Genomic DNA, 23,263 nt, shown 5'->3' on the forward strand with positions numbered 1-23,263 from the left:
AAAGACAACTAATACTTGAGGTAGGTCTGTTTTCGGTGCATTAATCGACTGCTCCACTGTTTTGGAAAATCAGTTGACTTTAGTAAACCACTGTGATCCATCTGTTTGCCACTGAAACTGCAGCCTTCAAGAGCTATTCAGGAACCATTACTATTACTACTCAACTATTCACTTGGGCACCTCAGATTACAAGATTACATTACAGCAGGGCTTTAAGTCAACCTTGCCCAGAATGTGTTGTGCTTCAATGAACCTATGTTTCAGCTTGCCTGGTTTCAGTGAAGACCGACTGCCAATTGCTGACCAGAACCTCTTTCCTTAAACATTAAGTTTTGTGTCTTCAGAGTTAAAAACAATCTTATGACAATAGTTAAATTATTTTAGCTGTTTTAACTCTGGTTTACATAACATAATTCATTATTTAAAAAAAAAACTATAAAATGTAGTGATTAGTGTAGAGCACAAAATTGGAATTTGTATGGAAGCAGACATTTGTTGCTTGTGGTGAAGTATAATGACTAAGCAGCAGATTACTGTGCATTTGTCATTGGTTCTGGTATGGTGTGTGTGTCATCAGTGCAGTATGTCACCTTATATGAGTTCATGTAGCGCACAGATGGAGGCAGCCTGGAGGTGCTGGAGATCAAAAGTGTCTGGAGCACCTCACAAGAGCTCTGAGGAAGCAGCAAAGGGTGCACACTGATATCCTTCTCCCAGTCATCTATAGTACTAGAAGAAAGAAAAGAGAAAGTGAGGGACAAAGTGAATGGCTGTGACATAGACTTACAAATGTGTGAAAATAATATTACAAAATGCATCCATATGTCTATAGGTTTATTAATGTGGACATTAATCTGTTATGAAGATAAACACGGTTTTAATGTGACAGCATTGACAAACGTTACTACGCATACACACGTTGATGGACTGCCCTTAACTACCGGTACACATTTCGCAAACAATAACGTGCCTGTAGATTATTTCTGATAAGAATCTAAAGAAACAGAGAAGAACCGTAACTTGGCTAAAATTGTCTCTCCAATATTTTGAATTTAGACTGGCTAAATATCAATGTAACATACGCTTTCTTTAAATGCAACCAAACAAAATATAACAAATTGTTTATTTTATACAATTATTATACAATGAATTAATAATATTAATTAATATTAACATATTAAATTAAATATAAATAGTTATATTATTTTGCAATAGCCAAATACAGACCGGAATTTAACTGCAGTCCAGATCACATGTACTATGAAATAATTAAATACACTGGGAGATAAACTTATCTCCAAATTCAATATATATAACAATAATTTTGATTATATAACTATTTTGGTTCAATGTTACAATTTCTTGTGATTTTTGCTTGCCACACTTGAGATTTAAACAGGGCTCTAGATAATATTTGAGAGGGATGGCACTTGTGGAAACATCTAAACTTGATAGCACATTTTTAACATTATTGTTCAATTATTGTATGCTACTTTTTTCTTCTCATATGAAGTTTATATGAAGTTCGCTGCCGGCGGCTAGTTTGTATCCTCTGACACTTGCTTCACCTCACATTTGTTCTTGGTCTTATTATTAGTGTATTTTACTATCGTTACCCATCACTGTCGTTGCCGAATTATTTATAACTTTATATTTTAAACCAATATTAATTGAAACTTAACGCCGCTAGCATATTAGCGTGTTAGCTTGCCGTCTGTTTACATTGTGGAATATCATCTCCCCCTATTTGTCTTGTGTGCTAACCGTTTCTCTTTTTAAGTGTATATACTAAGACTCATCAAGCAACCTTGGTAAGTTAGATCCAGAAATTATAGATCCTCTTCTCAGTATTATTAACTCATCTATGACATTAGGACATGTGCCTAAAGCATTTAAGGTGGCTGTTATAAGGCCTCTTTAAAAAAAAAAAAACTCGACCCTAAAGAACTAGGGAATTACAGGCCTTACCTTTTATATCTAAAGTTCTGGAAAAGTACTTTCAACTCAATAATGCTCCTTCCTCCAAAGGAATGACATTAATGATGAATTCCAGTCTGGATTTCGAGCATGTCACAGTACAGAGACTGCTTTGATCAGAGTTACAAATGATCTGCCTTTAGCGTCTGACCGTGGCTGTATTTCATTATTGGTGCTGCTAGACCTCAGTGCTGCATTTGACACCATTGACCACAGCACACGTCTACATAGACTCGAAAATTACGTCGGCATTAACGGAATAGCATTGAAATGGTTTGAGTCTTATTTATCCGACCGTTTTCAATTTGTAGCAATAAACAATGAGGTGTCCCGCAAATCACAAGTCCAGTACGGTGTACCACAGGGCTCAGTCTTGGGGCCTCTGCTCTTCGCATTATACATGCTACCTCTAGGATATATAATAAAGCGACACGGAATTAGCTTTCACTGTTATGCTGATGATACTCAACTTTATATTTCCTCGAAGCCTCATGAAACCCAGCAGTTCCATCGAATAAAGGATTGCATAGTTGATTTAAAAATGTGGATGAGTAACAATTTTTTACTACTAAACTCGGACAAAACAGTGTTACTTACTGGACCGAAAACTGCTATGCGTAACAAACAAGAATACTGCTTAACGATTGACGGATGTCCCATAAAATCCTCGTCATCAGCTAAGAATCTTGGTGTTGTATTCGACAGTACTCTGTCATTTGAAAGCCATGTCGCCAACACCTGTAAAATTGCATTTTTCCATTTTAAGAATATATCCAAATTACGTCATATGCTGTCACTGTCAGATGCAGAGAAATTAATTCATGCATTCATGACATCAAGACTAGATTACTGTAATGCACTTCTAGGTGGTTGCCCTGCGGGCCTATTACAAAAACTGCAACTGGTTCAAAACGTGGAACGCGGCTTTTGCCAGAGGGGAACTGGAATCCCCTGGTTGGCCTGGGTTCCCCTGAGGTTTTTTTTCTCGATGGGAGTTTTGGGTTCCTCACCACCGTTTGCATATTGTTTTGCACTATCTGCCTGGCCGGGGGGGCTGCTTTAGAATTCATACTTGTATTCAATGTGTCTCATGTACAGCTGCTTTGTAACAATGAAAATTGTAAAAAGTGCTATATAAATAAAGTTGAGTTGAGTTGAGTCAACTCAAAAGGAGAGCATAATTCCTTTGGTATCACTACAAAAAGCTTATCTGAGCTTTAAAGGTGTGATGAACTTGGCTTGTTTATGGTTTTATAAGGGCTTTTTATGATGTTCGATTGTTTTTTTACATTAAACAATTTCAAAATCATTAAAAAAAAAAATTATACCCCAGAGGTTGGCTATAATGGTTTTAATGGGCATGTCGCATTGAAAGACTTGGAGGTAAACTCCCACTCCTATGATTGGATAGCAGTTTTTAGAGTAAACTTAGTTGGATAATTCTGTGAATTTGGTTAGAGATTTAGAGAAATATAACGAGAGTTTCCATGATAAATAAACAAACGGGAGACTCCTGGTAACTTACAGATATGACCCAGCACCCGAAATAATACCAACAACACTTTAAAACAGGTAATACTAATCCTGCACAGCACTGATTTTTATTTTGGTCTCCACAAATCTAGCATCGACCTATGCGTTCTTCACAAAGGAATCTGCAGTAATGTTTACCCACGTGAGCTGGATTGTCTTTAAAAATGATTTTCGAACAAGCATTACTAATGTCGGAATCTGAATGAAGGTTATGCAGCGACTGTGTTCTTCCACAACCAGGCACTGACTGCACAATATTTAGCAATCTTTAATGGCATGTTTATTGCTTGCTAGCTCTATCTGGTTACACGCCACTTGTGTTTATTCAGTTCTGTAATGCTTGAACCAGTGGATGGGGATAGAGAAGTAGTCATTGATATTCTTCTGTTGAGGCGGTGTTCAACCTAGATAGGTGCATTTCAGAAACTGCCGTTCACTGGACCTGGTGTCAATAGCAGATGTAATCTCAGTAACAAGGGCGTTTTCAGTTCTGACACCTACTTATATTCCCTCTTATATTCCCCCTCTTATATAACAAAAGCTCTGGTTAAACTTATAAAACTTATACAGTATATAACATTTAAACTTATTCTGATGATATTTTCTAATCTGTCTTGTTTGAGACATGTCCTTATGTGTTGTGTTACACATGGCTCAACATGAGGATTTTTGGCAAGTGATTCAAATACTGGCCCTGCCACAATAAGAAGGAATAAATAAATTAAAAGAGTCAACTAACACATGAACACAAATGTAGTAAAGCAAACATACAACAAACAGTGCTTCTCATGTGTTTCAGGTTGGTCTAATAGTACTTAATCCAATTTCTGTACCTGTTAACTAATCAAATGCAAAATATCACGTCATACTCTTCACTGTCCAAATAAAATATAGATGAAACCTTATTAAAGGTTAACCAAGGTTTTTTCTTGATGAACATTAAAAACTGAAATGTTTACTATGCTGTTGCTGTTCCTTTAAGAGCTAGCGCAAGGATGTAACTAACTGTTATGTGTGTGTTTATGTTCACATAACAGACTACTTTCACAAGTATAAATTTTAATATGTCCAAATGACCATATCTCTGTGTAGATATGTCTATTTAAGAGTAACAGTAACAGTTAATTCAGTCCTGTCTGAGATGCTGAATACATTGTTTACAGAATACAACATTTCTGCTCATTAAAGTTTAAATTCATATTTGTCAGTTTTGCAGTCGCACCAGTGCCATCATTTAGAAAACCGGGAGGAAAAAAGTTTGCAGTCTGGATTAAAAACAAAGGTATCCACAAGTTTCCGGAGGCCGCTACTGTAAAATGAAAGTGGGTAAAACTTGCATTTAAGTTAAATTACTTTATGATGTCAGAAAATGAGAGTGATTCATATTTTGAGTTGTAATACTTTTGGTTTTATGTGGAAATATATTTTAAAAATAATTTTGAAGCAGATTAGCAAAACCTGCTGTTCACAGCTGCACTTACAACAAGGTGAAGTTATTTTTTTTAAAAAGAGCTATACATACAGAAGTTGAGACTGATTGCTCCTGTAAGACTGTGTTTCTCAACCGGGAGGAACCACGTGGATCCCTAGTGGTCCGTGGCGTAATTGTAGTCTAGCACTCGTATCTTGGAGAGAAAACACAACAGAACACAGAGTAAGTGATAGCATCTCGTGTCGAGTTGCAGCTCACCGCTCTCTCCCCTTATTCCGGGTTTTATTTCTTCTGATAACACGGAACAGGTGTTGACGACCAGCCGGTGTGCGGCTTGATTTGCTCTGTTGCCATGGCGACGCTGATTGGGCAATAGACTCGCCACACTCTCCCCCCCCCCAAGCGTCGTTTTGGTATGGTAAGTTTTCTGTATTGGACTTCTTCTGTGTCCGTCGATAGGAGAGGGGTATGGTCCCTGACTGGGAGACCCAACCTGACCACATCCTGGAGACACCATCCGCATTGCCATGAGAGACCCCGACCCGATGTACCACTTGGAAATGGAAGTCCTGGAGTGCTAGAAACCATCAGGTCACTCTTGAGTTGGTCTATTTTGCTCTGGACATCCACTGTAATGGTGCGTGGTCAGTGACCAGGGAGAAGCTTCTTCCCAAGAGGTAGTACCGCAACTCCAGGACTGCCCATTTAATGGCCAGGGCCTCTCCCTCCACCGTGGTATATTGGGTCTCGGCGGGGGTTAGCTTCCGACTTATGAACATCACTGGGTGTTCCTCCCCGTCTTTCACCTGTGAGAGGACAGCTCCCAATCCGGCGTCGGTCTGTAACAGAAAGGGGCAGCCAAAGTGAGGGGCATGTAACACCGGCGAGGACCATAGGGCCTCCTTGAGGGCCTGAAATGCTACTTCTGCCTATGTGCTCCACTCCAGCCGGCTAGTCCCAGGAAGGCACATACCTGGGTTTTATTGGTGGGACGTGGAATGTTCCGGATGGCTTCCACTTTTCTCATCTGCGGTTGGATAAGACCTCGACCAACTCGGAACCCCAGGTACCGTGCCTCGGCGAGCCCGAGGTGGCACTTCTTTGGGTTCGCCGTCAGCCCCACTTGTCGAAGTTCCCGGAGGACCCTCCGCAATCTGTCGATGTGGTCCTTCCAACTCCCTAGATATGCTACGACATAATCCTGATGGGGCCGTAGGAGAATATCCATAATTTCACCGAAGGTTGACTGGAGCTCCATGTAGCCCAAGGGGTAAGACTTTGTACTGCCAATGTCCTGAAGGTGTGTTAAAGGCTGTCTTCTCCCGGGCCGTATGGGACAACGGTACCTGCCAGTACCCTTTGGTGAGATCGAGGGTTGAGATAAAACGGGCCTTTACGAGCCGCTCCAGTAGCTAATCCACCCAGGGCATGGGATATCCGTCGAACATAGATACCTCGCTTAGCCGTCTGAAGTCATTACAGAAAAGGAGGGTATCATCTGGTTTGGGAACCATGAAGATGGGGCTGGACCAGGGACTACGGGAAGGTTCGATGATGTTAAGTTCCTTCATACGTTTAATCACCTCCTCTATAGCCAACTGGCGAGCCTCTAGGACCTGGTAAAGCCTCGGTCTCACCACCACTCTCGGGGGGTCCGAATCTCGTGTTGAATGACTTTTGTGCGCCCCGGCTTCTCGCAGAACACATCCTCAAACTGACGGACCAAGGCCATGAGGTCTGTCTTCTGCGCGGAAGAAAGTTGTTTTCCCAGCTGTACCACTGGTGATTCAATCTCAGCGAAGGCCATCATCTGTGCTTGTGGTACCCAGCGTTTTAGAAGATTTATGTGGTACAGCTGTTCCACCCGGCGTCGTCCCGGCTGACGGACTCTATAATTGACCGGCCCGACCCTCTCCACGACAGTATGGGGGCCTTTCCATGTTGCTAGAAACTTTGATTGTACAGGTTGTACAGGTGGCTTTTGGCGAACTGGGCCTCGGCCAAGTGCTCCTTAACCAAGGGTATCACTCGGTCGATGCGAGTCCTGATTTGCTGTACATGCTCAATGACACTGCGGTATGGTGCCGGTTGCTGCTCCCAGGCTTATCCTCAGGAGTTCAGGAGTTCTCAATGGGAGCGCCTCCGGGTAGGAAGTGGCATAGTCGACGATGACGAGGATGTCCGCGGGCAGACTTTGGCAGTGGGCCTACCAGGTCCATCCCAATCCGCGCAAAAGGGCATCTCAATGATGGGAAGTGGAATGAGGGGGCTGGGGGTTTGGTGAGGTCTTTTGGCAAAAGCTACAGCTCTGGCAGAAGCGCTTGACGTCACCCTCTATGCGGGTCCAATGAAAGCGATCACTGATCCATTGCACTGTATTGGTGACCCCCAGGTGACCCGCCAGTGGATGGGCATGTGCCAGTTCCAGGATAGTGGGTATCTTCGCCTTTGGGACCACCAGCAACTCCTTTTCCTCCCCCCTTCTTTGTGCGACACAGTAGAGCAGACCTTTCCTTATGAGAAAATATGGGGTATGGTGAGGTGGGGGTAAGCATACATCATCGTCAATGATGCGTACTTGTGCCCAACAGTTCCTCAAACGGTCATTCTCATGTTACCGTCCAAAAGAGCCCCCCATGGTCACCTGAAGGAACAGATCATTAAAGAGGTTAGTAGCCTGCGGCCCACACTCACCCTCTCGCTCGCTTTCTGTTGCCATCATCACGGGTCAACTCGTCCTGACTCGTGTTGGTCGGCTGAGGCGTCGGTGGCTCCTCTCTCTCGCGGGTTGTATTGCCTGAGCTAGCAACTGTTCGAAGCCGGGCCAATCCCGTCCGAGTAAGGCTGGCACTGATAGACCCTGTAATATTCCAACCTCCAAGGACCAGGAGCCAGCTTGGGCTGAAACCGTAACTCTTCAGGCCAGTACACCATGGATACAGGTGATAGGTATGACCAACTTCCCCCTAGGTTGTACAACGGAAGGCTGTATCAGAGTCACGGAACTTCCCAAGTCTAAGGTCGCCTTAACGGCCTTACTGTTGATCTGTAAGAGTCGTTCCGGGGACCCAGCTTGTAGAGCTTGGTGTCCAAAACAGCCGCCGAACCGAGCTTGGTGTCCGAAACAGTCAGCGACCCAAGCTTGGAGTCCGAAACAGCCGGCGACCCACGCCCGGGGTCCTGGACTAGCGGCCTCCGTCGGCATGGGTTTGTCGCGAGGAGAGGGAGCCTGTGGTCTCTCTTCTGGTCGTGAGGTGCCCTGTGTCTGTCGCCAAGGCTGGAATACCCTCCGGGGAAGAACCACCGCTCTCTCTCTCGTATCGTGAGCAGCCGTAGCCACAGCAAACTCCACCGCTTCCACCAGTTCTCGATAATTCCCGGGATCTTTCGTGCTTACCGGGCCTCTGAATTGTCGGGGAAGGGCCCGTAACATCCGGTCTATAACCACTCTTTTGTAGACCTGAGCGGCTGTAGACTCCTCGGGCCCTAGCCAGAGATGGGTGAGGCGCGTAAGATGGGCGGCCTGGAGGCGGACCGGTTCCTCTTTCTGGAACGTCCACGCCTGAAACTTATGGGCTGCGTTAATCGGGGAAATTCCAACTTCAAAGCATCGTAGTCCGCATTAGACGGCACCTGCATAGCAAAATAGCCTTGTTGCGCCTCGCCTGTCAAAAATGGTGCAAGGATCTGTACCCATTCGGTCTTACTCCAAGCCTCCTGTCTCGCGACTACCTCGAACGTATGGAGATAGACCCCTATATCATCCAGGTCACAGAGTTTGGTGAGATGACGGTGTGACGCAACCTGTGGATCTTGCAGTGGTACCCGGCCCGGCGACAGTCTCAGCCACGCACCCAACGTCATGTTCCAACTGTTCCTGTCAAACAAATCAAGCAAAAAATACACCTTAGAAAGGTAGTTTTCGTGTAAATCCACCCGCATTCTCCACCAGATGTGGCAGGTCAGACACGAAACGAACACAGTTTGCAGTGTTGGCCCCGGAGGGTTCTTTATTACTTGAATAATAGGGGGTTTTCAAATGTGAAGGTGTGGGGAAAAACCCCAAGTGTCCTTGGGAATTCTCCGTGGGAGAAAGATGCATCCGTGGTAGTGGGTGAAACTCCGTCTTTCACGCGGGTCGTCAAGCACTCGTATCTTCGGAGGGAAAACACAACAGAACACAGTAAGTAACACACATCTCGTGTGGAGTTGTAGCTCACCTTTCTCTCCCCTTCTTCCGTGTTTTATGTCCTCCGGTAACACAGAACAGGTATTGACGACCAGCCGATGTGCAGCTTGATTTGCTCCGTTGCCATGGCGACGCTGATTGGGCAATAGGTGACTCGCCACAGGAATAAACTGTTTTAAGTGTAATGCACCGCAACAGCCAAGTGACCTTCCAAAATGACAGTTTGGGAAACACATACTGTGAAAGCTGGAGTCAACAAGAGGAGTTGGCGATGGAAAGACCGCCCACTATATATGATAAATATTCCCAATAAGTTACTACAGAAACAATTTATTAAAGTATTAATTCTTCTTGTCCTCAGCACTTTTCAAAACAAAGTTACGCCACTTAAGGAATGCGTCAGGTCAGGTGCACGTCAGGCAAGTTGGGCAACTGACAGGTCTCGCCCACCAGAGTTCAAAGTCCACTCCTGATAGAAGTTTAAAACTATTTTTTATTTTATTGAACAATGGATGGCCTCTGTATCACATTGGTAAATTTGTTACTGTTTTCTTGTTTTTAATAATTTTCTAAAGATATTAAACATATATATGTTTACTTATAACGGTAACTGAGCAATAATGGTTGTTGTAAATCCTTAATCCTTTTGGGGTTTTTAAAGGGAGTTAAAATATATTTAATCTAATAATCAAAACACTGTATAATCTTTAATAAAAGGTTGAGACAGCAAACTGTCTTCACTGAATCTGTACTGTATTTTACCAATGTGTTGTCAAAATCTGTTGGACAATCACATCATGTGATGTGGACTTGGACCTCAATTCTCATCTGATATGCTTGGTAGGTATTTCTTACACTTATCATCTCGTTAACAAAAAGTAGAAAGAATGTTTAAAAATGTAAAAAGGCAGCTTTCGCACGTGCTCTTTAGTATAATGTTTATCAGATAAAGGCCAGCTGATAATACAACAGCTATGTGATAAGTGCATTCTTCATTTGGGCAGCGTCATTTAAACATTACCACATACTGAAAGATCTGGGGGCTATTGGGGGGTTATTGATCGAGGCGTTTTAGGCCGATCTGGATCAGAATTCTCTCTTGTTTTGAGTAAATCATCATGTGGAGAACTTTGAGTTTTGAGACTTTGGATGTATATACATGCACATACGGTTATATAAAACACTAAATAAAAAGCAACACATGAAATCCTTTCATATGAGAATTTTGATCTCAGCAAATAATTGCATGTTTTAGTCCCGGTTTCTTTGTTTCTACTATTGTAAGCAGACATTTTGGTGAGGGTTTTGACACTCAAGGGGGCATGTTCCAGCGTGTTCAGGTGGGAAAGTGACATAAATGCATTCCCTCTATAGAGTTCTTTAAGCACAGCAGCAAATGTGTACATAATTTGCTCTATTCATTTCTGGCAAAACTTTAAACCAGATGCAGTGTTTGTAATATTGTGTTTCAAGCCTGAACTCAAAGAAGAGGGACCACTGCTGTGGCAACTCAGTGTCATTTGGAGTTGGTCATTTTGCCTAAAAGTCAGAGAATTTCATAGCCATTGCCTGGAGAAAGAGAAGACCTCAGGGCGAATGGATGGCTTACTCTTTGTGTTTGCTGTCAGAGCACAAGAAATATAAGACTTTGAGAGCTCCAACTGCCTGGCATCGGTGACTCGCTTCAAAACGAACGTCATCTGCGACGAAGCTTACCACTGCATCAGGAAATGAGGCGACCAGAGTGTCAGTGTTCAGAAGCCACAGCTGATAACAGAAAGACAACAGCTTTGTTATTCTCTAGATAATACTTCTTCACAATATGTATATAGGGAATATTCTACATGTTGCCATTAATTGCATAAAGACAATATAAACAACTTTCATTGCCTTACCAAAATCATGGCTTTTCCATCTGGATTTTGAATGGAAAACCGAAATATACTTTGTGCAGATGAAAGTTCGACCAGCCTGGAGGCTATAGTTCGCTCCAAGAATTGCTGTCTGTATGAGAAATGATAAACAAATGCTCTCAATACAATCTGGTTAAGATAGAATTATTAATAAATGTTCATTATTGCATTGAGAACGAATAAAATCAAATGAACAGAAACATTTGGACACTCAGGGGTTAAATTGAGATTTTCTTAGTGCCGGGGATCTGTGGGGGATTTTGAGGGGTGCGTATACAATGTTTACAACTTATATAAAATGACAAACTGTAACATATAAATCGAGAAAGCCCTATGCTATGAACAATAAAATGCTGATCAAACTCATTCTAGATTACAAAGCTACATATGATAAGAATAAGATGTTTCTGTCAGCCTGTGCCCTTTCATTGTGTCAATATCACATTTACATTTATGCATTTGGCAGACGCTTTTATCCAAAGCGACTTACATTGCATTATCCTATACATTTATGCATGGGCATCTGCAATCCCCTGGGATCGAACCCACAACCTTGCGTTGTTAACACAATTCTCTTACCACTGAGCTACAGGAAAGCTGCTATATCAAATATCTTCATTCATTTATGTCTACAGAATAATATGTATGACCTGTGTATTTCCACTACTTTTCTGTCAAATCCTTATACAACATTCACAATGATTGAGATGACCCATTAATTTCCTGCCACACACATTTATTTACATTAACATTTATGCATTTGGACGACGCTTTTATCAAAAGGGAACATTGCATTATTCAAAAAATTTGTTTCGAAGTATGTGCAAGCACTGGGATCGTACCCATGACCTTGGGATTGTTAACGCCATGCTCTAACCATTAAGCTACCATGAACAAACCGCTTCAAATGATTGAATTTGATTAAAATTACATAATTTGAAAGTCCAGGCTCTTCACAAACAGCTCATTATGACTTGAATTGATAAAACAACCTTCCGCCATGTCTACAACTTGCATGTAAGCAGTGCGCGGCTGGGCTCTGCAGAAAGTTAACAAGCACGAGCAGACATGCACTACATTCTAAACAGAATATCTCCGTCCGAAGGGCTCTTCAGGAAGGGGACACACACAAAAAGGTCACTCCAAATAAAGAGAAAACAACGTTGTTTTCATTGCTCCTTTTGCCAAGTGAATTTAAAACGGACAATTGCATTTTTCCATTCAGAGCTTACACATCAAGAGCTTTGCTCTTTCAAGTGAGTAGTACATGATCACTTAGGAATGGAACGCAGGGAATGATTTCTGCATGTACGCGGTTATATTAATGTACACGGTTAATGTACAACTGCGAGTTGGGTAAGTACGTTGCAATGCATTATATAGCCTATGCAACGGTTGCATATAGATCCTTATTTCCGCGATTATCAATTTAACACTGAAAAAAAAGGTTAATTGTTACTTAAACTTGAAATTTAAACTGTGGCATGACAGCGTGCCGATGCATAACACCAACAGCCGCACACACGCGGGGAGCAGAGTGAGACAGTAAACAGCCCGGCCAAATTTAACTCCTGGGGATGCTCACTTTCTAATGAACAGTTATTGTTCACTTCCAAAAGTACTGTTCGCTACTTTTGTCATTTCTGGGAGCTAATTTCTGTGAGCTCAAATCTTAATTCTACAGGGCAGGGTCCTTTTCCATTTCTATGACACCATGACAATGCCCCTGTGCACAAAGCAAGGTTAAAAAAATGAGTAATTCAGTCTAGTGCATAAAGCCCAGACCTGAACACTTTAGTATGATTTGTAGGCTTTTAGCCAAACACACATCGCCTAAACCAATCAATGACTTGTACACAGGGGTACAGTCATTTCAGAAAAGAAAAAGGCCTAAAGTCCTAAACCGTTGCGAAAGAGATGGAAAAAAATCTTTAATATGGTTTTGTATGCTACAGCATTAATATTTGTTTTGATTGGAATTTCTGGAATTTCTGGAATAGAAAAAAATGCAGGAGGAATACCTGTTACAGAATTTATTAAGATTGGTTTAGAAACTATGCAGAAAAAGATGTTAAATAAATCACAAATTATTCCATTAGTAAGTTTACAAACTTTTGGTTCTTAAGCAATAAATCAGGTCTGACACGACGGGACACATGGTTTGAGGGGGTTCATATATTCTCAAAATTTTCAACATATAAATGTGTAAAAAAATTGAATAAAACAATGCAGTCTCATTTCTTAGAACAACTCTTTAAAGGAAAAAACATTTTGGAAGTAACAGCTTCAGTTGTGGTTGAGACACAATTTTTGCATCAATAATCACCTCTACCTGCAATGGCACTTGCTCTTGACTGATTTGCCTCATAGCTTGCTGACTTGGCCTTTCTGAGCATAACATCACAAAAATTAATCTGAGAATGTATTTTAAAACAAACAGTGGTAATAATATAACCAAAACTAGGACAATATCAGTGTTTCACACAGGATATTGCGAGATTATGGCGCTGAATGACATCACATGCAAATTATCATTGTGTACAATGTCATCGCAATGCGTTTTGTGTTCAGACTTGTGTCTGCACTTTAGATCTGTTAACTGTCACTGTTATACAACTAAATGTCCAATAAAATACATATTTTTCTGTTTACGTTGTCAGGACATGTAAAAAGAATAACATAACATTACACGACCCATTAGTAGTAGATCCTGGTTTATAACAATGACATCATCAGATAAAATTAGATAAATAGTGGCTATATGCAGTGATTTTGGCTATTTTAATTTATTATTATTCGTATCATTCAGCGCAAAACCTTTGTCTGATTAACAAACTATGTGCATATTTACAGATGAACTATGGTGTGGCGGGGCTGGTGGAGTGATTGATAGTTGGAATCAGCTGTGCGCACACCGGTCCCGCATATCTCACGGAGGAGATTGGGAGCATAAAAGGGAGAGGAACTGGACTGCTGACGAGAGAGGACCAGGCCTGGATTTTACTTGTGGTTTGTTTTATTTCGCCGGCAGTCGTCCGTGAGGGGTTGCCGGCTGGTTGTGTTCTGTGTTATTATTTGATTAAATGTTTAAAGTTTGCCGGTTCCCGCCTCCTTCCTTCCTTTATAGTGAACTATATTATAGTACAGTATATTTATTATAGTATAATAAAGCGACACGGAATTAGCTTTCACTGTTATGCTGATGATACTCAACTTTATATTTCCGTGAAGCCTAATGAAACTCAGCAGTTTCATCGAATAAAGGATTGCATAGCTGACTTAAAAATGTGGATGAGTAACAATGTTTTACTACTAAACTCGGACAAAACAGAAGTGCTACTTACTGGACCTAAAACTGCAATGCGTAACAACCAAGAATACTGCTTAACGATTGACGGATGCTCCATAAAATCCTCGTCATCAGCAAAGAATCTTGGTGTTGTATTCGATAGTACTCTGTCATTTGAAAGCCATGTCGCCAACACCTGTAAAATTGCATTTTTCCATTTTAAGAATATATCTAAATAACGTCATATGCTGTCACTGTCAGATGCAGAGAAATTAATTCATGCATTCATGGCATCAAGACTAGATTTCACTTCTAGGTGGTTGCCCTGCGGGCCTATTACAAAAACTGCAACTGGTTCAAAACGCGGCAGCTCGAGTTCTTACACGTACAAAAAAGTATGAGCATATAACCCCGGTTCTGTCAACCTTGCACTGGTTACCTATAAAGCATCGCATTAACTTTAAGATCATGCTTATTACCTATAAAGCCCTACATGGTCTAGCGCCGCAGTATTTGAATGAACTTCTATTGTATTACAGACCTCCACGTACATTACGCTCTCAGGCGTCCTGTCAGTTGGTAATACCTAGAATTTCAAAATCGAGTGCAGGTGGTAGATCCTTTTCTTATATAGCGCCTAAACTTTGGAATATTCTTCCCTGCACGGTCCGGGAGGCAGACACACTCTGTCAGTTTAAATCTAGACTAAAGACTCATCTTTTTAATCTTGCATACACTATACCTCCATAATATTAATCCTCAGAGGATTTAGGCTGCATTATTTAGATCAACCGGAACCAGGAACACATCCAACAACAAATGATATACTTGTTGCATCAAAGAGTGCAGAACAGTACTCTCAGCCAGTCTTGTCTCTTTGTTCTAAGTTTACCACAGGATGCAGTTCATGCCCAGACCTGATGGCTGAGAATGGGAAGCGGTGACCTGAAAAGAGCTAAGAGGATAGAGCTGGATAAAGGACGCGACAACTTTGTTTTTCCTACAACATTTAGAATGCTATTAGATTGTTAATGATAATCTTAAATCCTTAATTTTTATATTTTATTAAGCCTTGTTGTGCAAGCACTGTTGAGCTTGTGCAGAGGCAGCAGCTTTTGCCAGAGGGGAACTGGAATCCCCTGGTTGGGCCCGGGTTCCCCTGAGGTTTTTTTTCTCGATGGGAGTTTTGGGTTCCTCACCACCGTTTGCATACTGTTTTGCACTATCTGCCTGGCCGGGGGGGCTGCTTTCGAATTCATACTTGTATTCAATGTGTCTCATGTACAGCTGCTTTGTAACAATGAAAATTGTAAAAAGCGCTATATAAATAAAGTTGAGTTGAGTTGAACTTTATTACATCGGTGCCGAAACCCGGTAGGAAGGAGAGACATGCTGTCTGAGTTCCTCGCTGTGGAGGGGCCTCGCGGTGCTGAGGAGTTCGGGCAGCGCGGACGAGGGACGTCCGCCAGCGGCTGGAGTGAAGATTCGTTTGGGACGGAGAGCTCGCTGCCGCGCTCCTGGGCTGAGCTGGGATGGCTACAGTTGAAGGTGAGGGAGTGGTCGCCGTTTGCCGGAGCCTGCTGCCGTTCGTCATATAAAGGGGAGGAGCAGGAAACGGGACACTCCTAACGGCTACCCTCAGCAAGAAAGCCATCGCCAACCGCCAGGAGGCGTAGAAGGATCGGGCCGTCCACCGAAGGTCCAGCACAGCAGGAAGACCCTCTCGGCTGGGTTGAGAACGAGCGGTGGCATGTCGGGGAACCAGACCTAATTTTTTTTCCCTCTCTACCCTCTCTTGTCCCTGTCACTCCTGGTGCTCCCGTCTCCGTTCTCTCGACTGGCTCCCCAGGGGGAGGACGAGCGACAGGACTGCTGACGAGAGATGACCAGGCCTGGACTTTAGTTGTGGTTTGTTTTATTTCGCCGGCAGTCGTCTGTAAGGGGCTGCCGGCTGTTAATGTTCTTTGTTATGATCTGATTAAATGTTAAAAAAATTGCCAGTTCCCGCCTCCTTCCTTCCTTTATAGTGAACTTTATTACAGTGTTCAAATGTGCAAACAGTCAGAAACAGTGTCAGATGTTTGGAAACGCTGTTTTGTACCCATTCAGTTGCTTATATGTTTATCCAAAAAGTTGCTAGATTTGACGCTATGTAACTTTTATGTTTTGAAGTTGCAAAAGAGGTCAGAAAGTTGCTAAAGGATAAAGTTGGCAATACTGGATTAAGTTAACTCAATTCATTACTTCAACTTTCCACAACCACCCCAACACATTTACCTTAAGTTAGAAGTACATTGAAAACTGTACTTTACTTGCTTAAGGAATCAGTCAGATGGCGGGAGTGGAAGAGGAATCGAGTTCCCTACTCGGATTTTGTGTTGCTGTCAATTTGCAGTCTCTTTTTAGTGATAGGCCTTACCCATTTGGGATGAATCCACAACTATTGATTTGACTACTGTGCGTGTACAGGAGGATCACAAGGTTTTTGAGTAGTGTAGAGTGACAAATCATACCAGCGTACTTTAAAGCAACAGTTTAGTTTCGGAACCTTAAAGTGATGTCTAAAAAATTATTCAATTTACAGAAAAACTTGTGACCTGACAAATTCAACTGCTACTTGAGCAGCCTCCTAGAGGCTACAACCACACTCTGTAAGTACTATGTTCGGATCGGTACACACTTCCCCGCCCATCCCCTGGTTGTGGAAAAGTGTGATATGGTTTCCAAACTACGTTTCTGCATTCCCCAGTTCCATCAGTTTATGCAGCTACATTATTAACGACTCTGGTAAAAGACAATTGCATTTATTAACCACATGGGGAACTTGTGAGCAAAAGTTCTATAGTGCTGCTTTAAAGGCACCATATGTAAATTTGGACAACAAAGGCGAAGCTTAATGATGTTACGCAGGAAAGTGTGATGATGGGGGATGTCGTTTTCACAACCCAGATGCGTAAGGAGTTTGCTCATCATGTTCACGGACAAGATAATGATGTATTATATTTGATAAAATTATTTTATATCATCGTAATGAAAGAAACGTGGAACGTAATTCTACATTAGCCAGTCACTTATATTTGACTTTGTCAAATGATTTTGTAGCGAAATGCTGTGCAGTCTTAAACAGTCATACAGTCATCATTTAAAAAGTAAATCTGAACGAACTCACAGTATTTACAAGTAACGTTACTGGCTACATACTGAATTTGATTACAATGTCATAGACTTGTTCGCCAGACTTGATAAAAAGCGTTACTGAAGTACAAATAAAGTGCAATGTACCTACATGTGTAGAACATTTTAACATTACAGGACTGCATACTGCGTCACAGAACAACACCTACAACAATAGTAATAACTCAAATATGGACATATATTGTATTTCATAGGGTAACTGCATTCATATATATTCAAATAATCTGTGCATGACCATTTCTTATACAATAAAAAATACCTATCCATTAAAAGACCCGCATGAGCGGAGTCTCTTTCGAGCGGACAAGTCATCACAAGTCTGCTGTAATGCGTGAATCTGATATTTACCCCGTTACTTTGTTTTAACTGTTGAACTGGACTGTTGCCTGTTGTTAGTTAAGATTATTTGAGCTTGTTTATTTAATGATTCGTTGACTGATTGCTAAATTGTTAGCGTTTTTGTTGCGTTGCAAGGCACATCAGTATATTTAACATACCTTTGCTTTCATTTAATTGTCTACTAACATGTGTTTCGAGTTTATTCCTGTATTCTACCGTAGGCAGTGTTCTCACCCAAGACGAAAGGCACGACGCACACACTCTCAAGTGCGTCCCATTTACATCTTCCCTTTTACACCTCTGTCTCTATCTATGGGTCTCTGGAACTGCCAGTCGGCAGTGAACAAGACTGACTTCATCCATGCGTTTGCCAGCCAGTCTGAGATTCACATTCTTGGTCTTACTGAGACTTGTATTCGTCCTGAAGACTTAGCCAAACCAGCTGCTCTCTCCACAAACTACTCCTTCTCTCACACTTCCCGCCAAACTGGAATAGGAGGAGGCACAGGTTTGCTTATCACCAATGATTGGAAATATTCCAAAATATCTTCCCTATGCAACAACTATTCATTTGAATATCATGCTGTTAATTTCACTTTTCCCTCTCAGCTCAGCGTTGTTGTAGTTTACCGTCCCCCAGGTCCTCTTCACCACTTCATTGAAGAGTTAGATGTGCTGCTCTCATCACTTCCGGAGGATAGCGGCCCTCTTGTAGTCCTTGGGGACTTCAACATCCACCTGGAGAAACCCTATGATTCTGATTTCCACACCCTCACCGCCTCGTTCGACCTCACGCGCCTCATCACAGCCAGTACTCACAGATCTGGAAACCAGCTGGATCTCATCTACATCCGTAACTGCACCACAGATAACATTCAAGTCACACCTCATCACATCTCGGACCACTTCTTCATCACTTTCAACATGCTCCTTCCTACATTCACTACACCAACACCACCACCCGTTCACTTTAGACGGAACCTTCGCTTTCTCTCCCCTAGCACACTCTCTACTAGAGTGACATCCTCTCTTCCCTCCAACTTTGCTTCTCTAGATGCTGACACTGCCACCGACACCTTATGTTCAACACTTACATCCTGTCTAGATAACCTTTGTCCTCTGTCCTCCAGACCGGCTTGTGCCACTCCCCCCTGCCCCTGGGTGTCTGACATCATCCGTTAACAACGTAGTACACTCAGGGCTGCTGAAAGGAAATGGCGCAAGACGAAGAACCCTGCTGACCTAGGGGACTACCAGTCACTACTCTCCTCTTTCTCTGCTAGTGTTACCACAGCAAAAATGTCTTTCTATACCACCAAGGTAAGCAATGCATCTAACACTCGACAGCTTTTCAAGACATTTAACTCTCTTCTTTGCCCCAATCCTCCCCCGCCCATTTCATTATTGACTGCGGAAGACTTCGCTGCATTTTTTACTGACAAAACATCATCCATCAGCAAACAATTCTCGGTTCCTCAGACCTCGGGAAACACCTCCCATACTCCAACCATCGAATTCTCCTCTTTCACCCCACTTATGGACACTGAAGTCACCAGGCTTCTCTCCAGCCAACCCACCACCTGTCCCCTTGACCCTATCCCCTCCGATCTCCTTCAGGCCATATCCTGCTCGCTCACAACTGCACTCACACACATCATCAACACCTCCCTGCTCACCGGCACTTTCCATTCAAACAGGCCCAGGTCAAGCCCCTACTTAAGAAACCAACAATGGACCCTTCTACTCCCGACAGTTACAGACCTGTCTCTCTCCTCCCATTTATAGCAAAAACACTTGAAAGGGCAGCTTTCAACCAGGTGTCTTCCTACCTATTCCAGAATAAACTACTGGATGACAAGCAGTCTGGCTTCAAAACAAACCACTCCACTGAGACGGCACTGCTATCGGTCACAGAAGGTTGCAGTGTGGTGCTAGTGCGGCTAGCCAAGGCGGAATCTAAATCCTCAGTCCTGATTCTGCTAGACCTATCTGCAGCGTTTGACACTGTCAATCATCAGATACTGCTAACAACCCTGTCATCACTAGGAATCTCAGGCTCTACCCTCCGCTGGTTCAAACCCTACCTCTCCCACAGTTCATTCGGGGTGTCATGGAGGGGTTCGCTGTCCACCGCTCACCACATGATATCTGGGGTCCCTCAGGGGTCGGTGCTTGGACCGCTGCTTTTTTCCATCTACACGACATCACTGGGACCCATCATACAGGCACATGGCTTCTCATATCACTGTTATGCCGACGACACCCAGATATACATCTCCTTTCAACCAGACGATACCACTGTAGCAGTTCACATTACAGCCTGCCTCAAGGACATCTCAGCTTGGATGAAAGGGCATCACCTCCAGCTGAACCCTGCGCCAAGACAGAACTACTCGTGTTTCCCGCACACCCTACGGTCCAACACGATTTCAAAATCACCCATTCCAAAACAGCCAGGAACATCGGAGTCATATTTGATGAACAGCTGTCCTTCAATGATCACATTGCAAAGACAACACGGTCATGCCGATATGCCTTATTCAACATTAGAAAGATCAGACCCTATCTCACGGACATGAGGCACAACTCCTTGTCGAGGCCCTGGTAATCTCAAGGTTGGACTACTGCAATGCTCTCCTTGCTGGTCTTCCTGCAAAGGCTATCAAACCACTTCAGATGGTTCAGAACGCAGCAGTATGCCTTGTCTTCCAACAGCCCAAAAGGGCTCACGTGACCCCTTTTCATTTCTCTTCACTGGCTACCGGTTGCAGCCCGAATCAGATTCAAGTCACTAATGCTTGCCTACAGGACTACCACTGGATCTGCACCGGCTTACTTCCACACTCTCCTGCACTCCTACACCCCATCAAGATCACTACATTCAACTGCGAACACCCTTCATAACTCTCTGCCTCATGTTTCGAATGCCAAAGGGGCCGCGACAGTAAAACTCCAACGCTCCTGTTTCATCGCGTGAGTGCTACGGGACGCTGCATCTGCTTTCATAGCAACGCTGCTGTTTCACGTGTGGGTGACGCGACGTGGCATTTGAGGCTTTCACCGCATTGCTGCTGTTTCTCCGTGCGAGTGTGATGCGAAGCAGTGTTAGAGGCTATCACCGAATTGCTGCTGTTTCATCACGTGAGCAAAGGATTAATCATACCATCTGACCATCAACGTGTAACTGTGTGCACCAGAGATAAGTCAACAGAAAAGGTTACACACTATTGCTTTAAAGAAGTACACTTCATAAAAAAAAACGAGGGAGGGAAAGATAAGTGAAACAAAGCAAATACGGTATCTTGTTTTTTGTGTGATTGTATTGAAATTTGGGACACTTGACACTTAAATGCCGTTGAGATTCAGTGAGAAACTCAAAAAATATAAATTGTTGACTTTGCATAGTTGTTTCACAGTTTAGAAAAGTACAGAAATACAGATTATATTTGACGTTAATGATATGGTGTATTCTGCATGAATATGATATATATGTATGTATGTATGTATGTTGAAGAGGAAATTTGCCTTATTGCTGTCTGCTAAACATTTGAGTGTCTAAACCAAAGATGTCTGATGCGAGTGGGTCACAGCTCTTTAACTCTGAAAAGAAAGTGGAAGACACAACTAGGCAATTAACAGTGTCAGTTAGTCAAATGTCTCACTCCACAGATGAATTAAGTGTTTCCCCCAGAGAGCAACGTGTCAGATCAAGTTCATGTAAGGGAAGTTTGACAGAGAAGGGCCTAGAAATGCAGAGTCAAAAGGCGAAGAATCATGAGAAAGCCTTTTACAAGGCTTATGACTCTTGGAAACAGAAGGCTAAGAAATCTAGGTCTAAATTAAAAACCCTGTGCTCACGGGAGGATCTTGAAAGTCTCCAAAGACACATTCAGTGCAAACTTGATGCAGTTAGCCAGTATTACACTCCCTTGTTACGTTATCAGACTACAACTCCAGATATTGTTAAAGGGATGGATGCCTGTACTACACTTACTGCCGAAATCTGTGATTTGGTGAGCAGACGAATGGAAACCATTGATGAGAGCCATAATGAAAAGGTTGTGAAAGAGAGAGTTAGACAAATACTAAACAAAGACGAGTTTGAATCTGTAGTGGAGTAGGCAGGACGGGACCGTGGTTCGAGACCATTCGTATCACGTAGGAGATCGGGAGCATAAGAGAACGAGCGATCGGACCGCCGACGAGATAGGACCGGGCCCGAACATGTTTTATGTTTGTATGTATGTTCGGCAATCGACCGTGAGGTGGCTGCGGGCATTCTACTTTAGTATCTTTTTTGTGATTTGTTTTGTTCGACCGGGGGACGGCCGTAAGGGGCCGCCGGCCGTTATTATTTATATTAAAACTTTGTTTAAATGTCTTCCGGTTACCCGCCTCCTTCCTTCCTTTTATTGAGCTTTTCTACAGAATCCATCTTTGGTTGTACAAACACAGATACTGTGGTTTCAGAGCCGTCAAGTGCAGAGAGGCCAGTCAAGGATATCCTCCAAGGTTTCCAGTAAGAGGGCTGACGCAGAAGTGGAACTTGCTGCCAAAGTTGAGCGAGCAAGCAATGGCCATACAAGAAATTCATAAGCAGCAAGTAAAATTATGCCAAATGGAGAATGACTGGAAGATGAAAGAAGCTAGAATGCTAACAGAGATTAAAGAAAGGGAAACAGTAATGTGCCTAAGAATAGAGCAAGAGAGAAAAACGTTGAAGAGGTTGAAGGAAGTCAGAGTTGCAGCAGCTCGCATGAGGGTGTAGAATAATGTTGAGAGCTATCCTGAAGAGTTTGAGGAGGGAAGAGTTACTGAAGCTGACATCAAAACCCAGCTTAATCCTGAGGTAGAGTCATTTCATCCTCCGCAAACATTTCCTGAGGTGCTTACTACTCAAGAGTCAGTGAACGTAGTCCAAGCATTAGTGAACTCTCTAAGTATAAGTCGATTGCCTATTCCAGAGCCAGGGACTTTCAAAGGTGATCCTTTGAAATTCATTGATTGGAAATTGTCCTTTACAACACTCATTGACCATAAATTAATTCCAACAGGGGAAAAGATGTTCTACTTGAAAACCTATCTTTGTGGTGAAGCACGGAAAGCAGTTGAAGGATTCTTTTATTGAAAAACTCAGAAGATGCGTATAAGGGAGCCTGGAAGGTTCTCGAAGAGCGGTTTGGAAATCCCTTCATTATCCAGAGAGCCTTTCGCGAAAAGCACATAAAGTGGCCTAAGGTAGGAGTTAATGACCCTGCGTCACTGCGGGAGTTCAGTGATTTTCTACAGGGCTGTGTAGAAGCCATCCAACACGTGAAGGGTTTATCCATTCTAAACGACAGCGAGGAGAATTACAAACTTCTCAAAAATTACCAGATTGGATAGTGCGAAACTGG

General features: G+C 42.8%; 1 protein-coding gene across 3 annotated transcripts in view; it reads right to left on the minus strand.

Annotated features, from left to right (window-relative positions):
* ube3d (ubiquitin protein ligase E3D) overlaps nucleotides 1-23,263 on the minus strand; it is a 73,667-nt gene that overhangs the window by 13,089 nt on the left and 37,315 nt on the right. For 2 of the 3 annotated variants that reach the window (XM_056761707.1, XM_056761706.1), the window contains exons 7-9: nucleotides 11,027-11,135; nucleotides 10,741-10,898; nucleotides 591-729 (exon numbers count right to left, since the gene is read on the minus strand). In XM_056761707.1, the coding sequence (XP_056617685.1) occupies nucleotides 591-729; nucleotides 10,741-10,898; nucleotides 11,027-11,135 (406 nt within the window). Of the gene's footprint in view, nucleotides 1-589; nucleotides 730-2,574; nucleotides 2,716-10,740; nucleotides 10,899-11,026; nucleotides 11,136-23,263 lie in introns of those variants that run through there. The other variant, XR_008908460.1, reaches the window with a different exon arrangement.

Source organism: Triplophysa dalaica, chromosome 12, assembly GCF_015846415.1.
Source record: "Triplophysa dalaica isolate WHDGS20190420 chromosome 12, ASM1584641v1, whole genome shotgun sequence".
Lineage (NCBI taxonomy): Eukaryota > Metazoa > Chordata > Actinopteri > Cypriniformes > Nemacheilidae > Triplophysa > Triplophysa dalaica.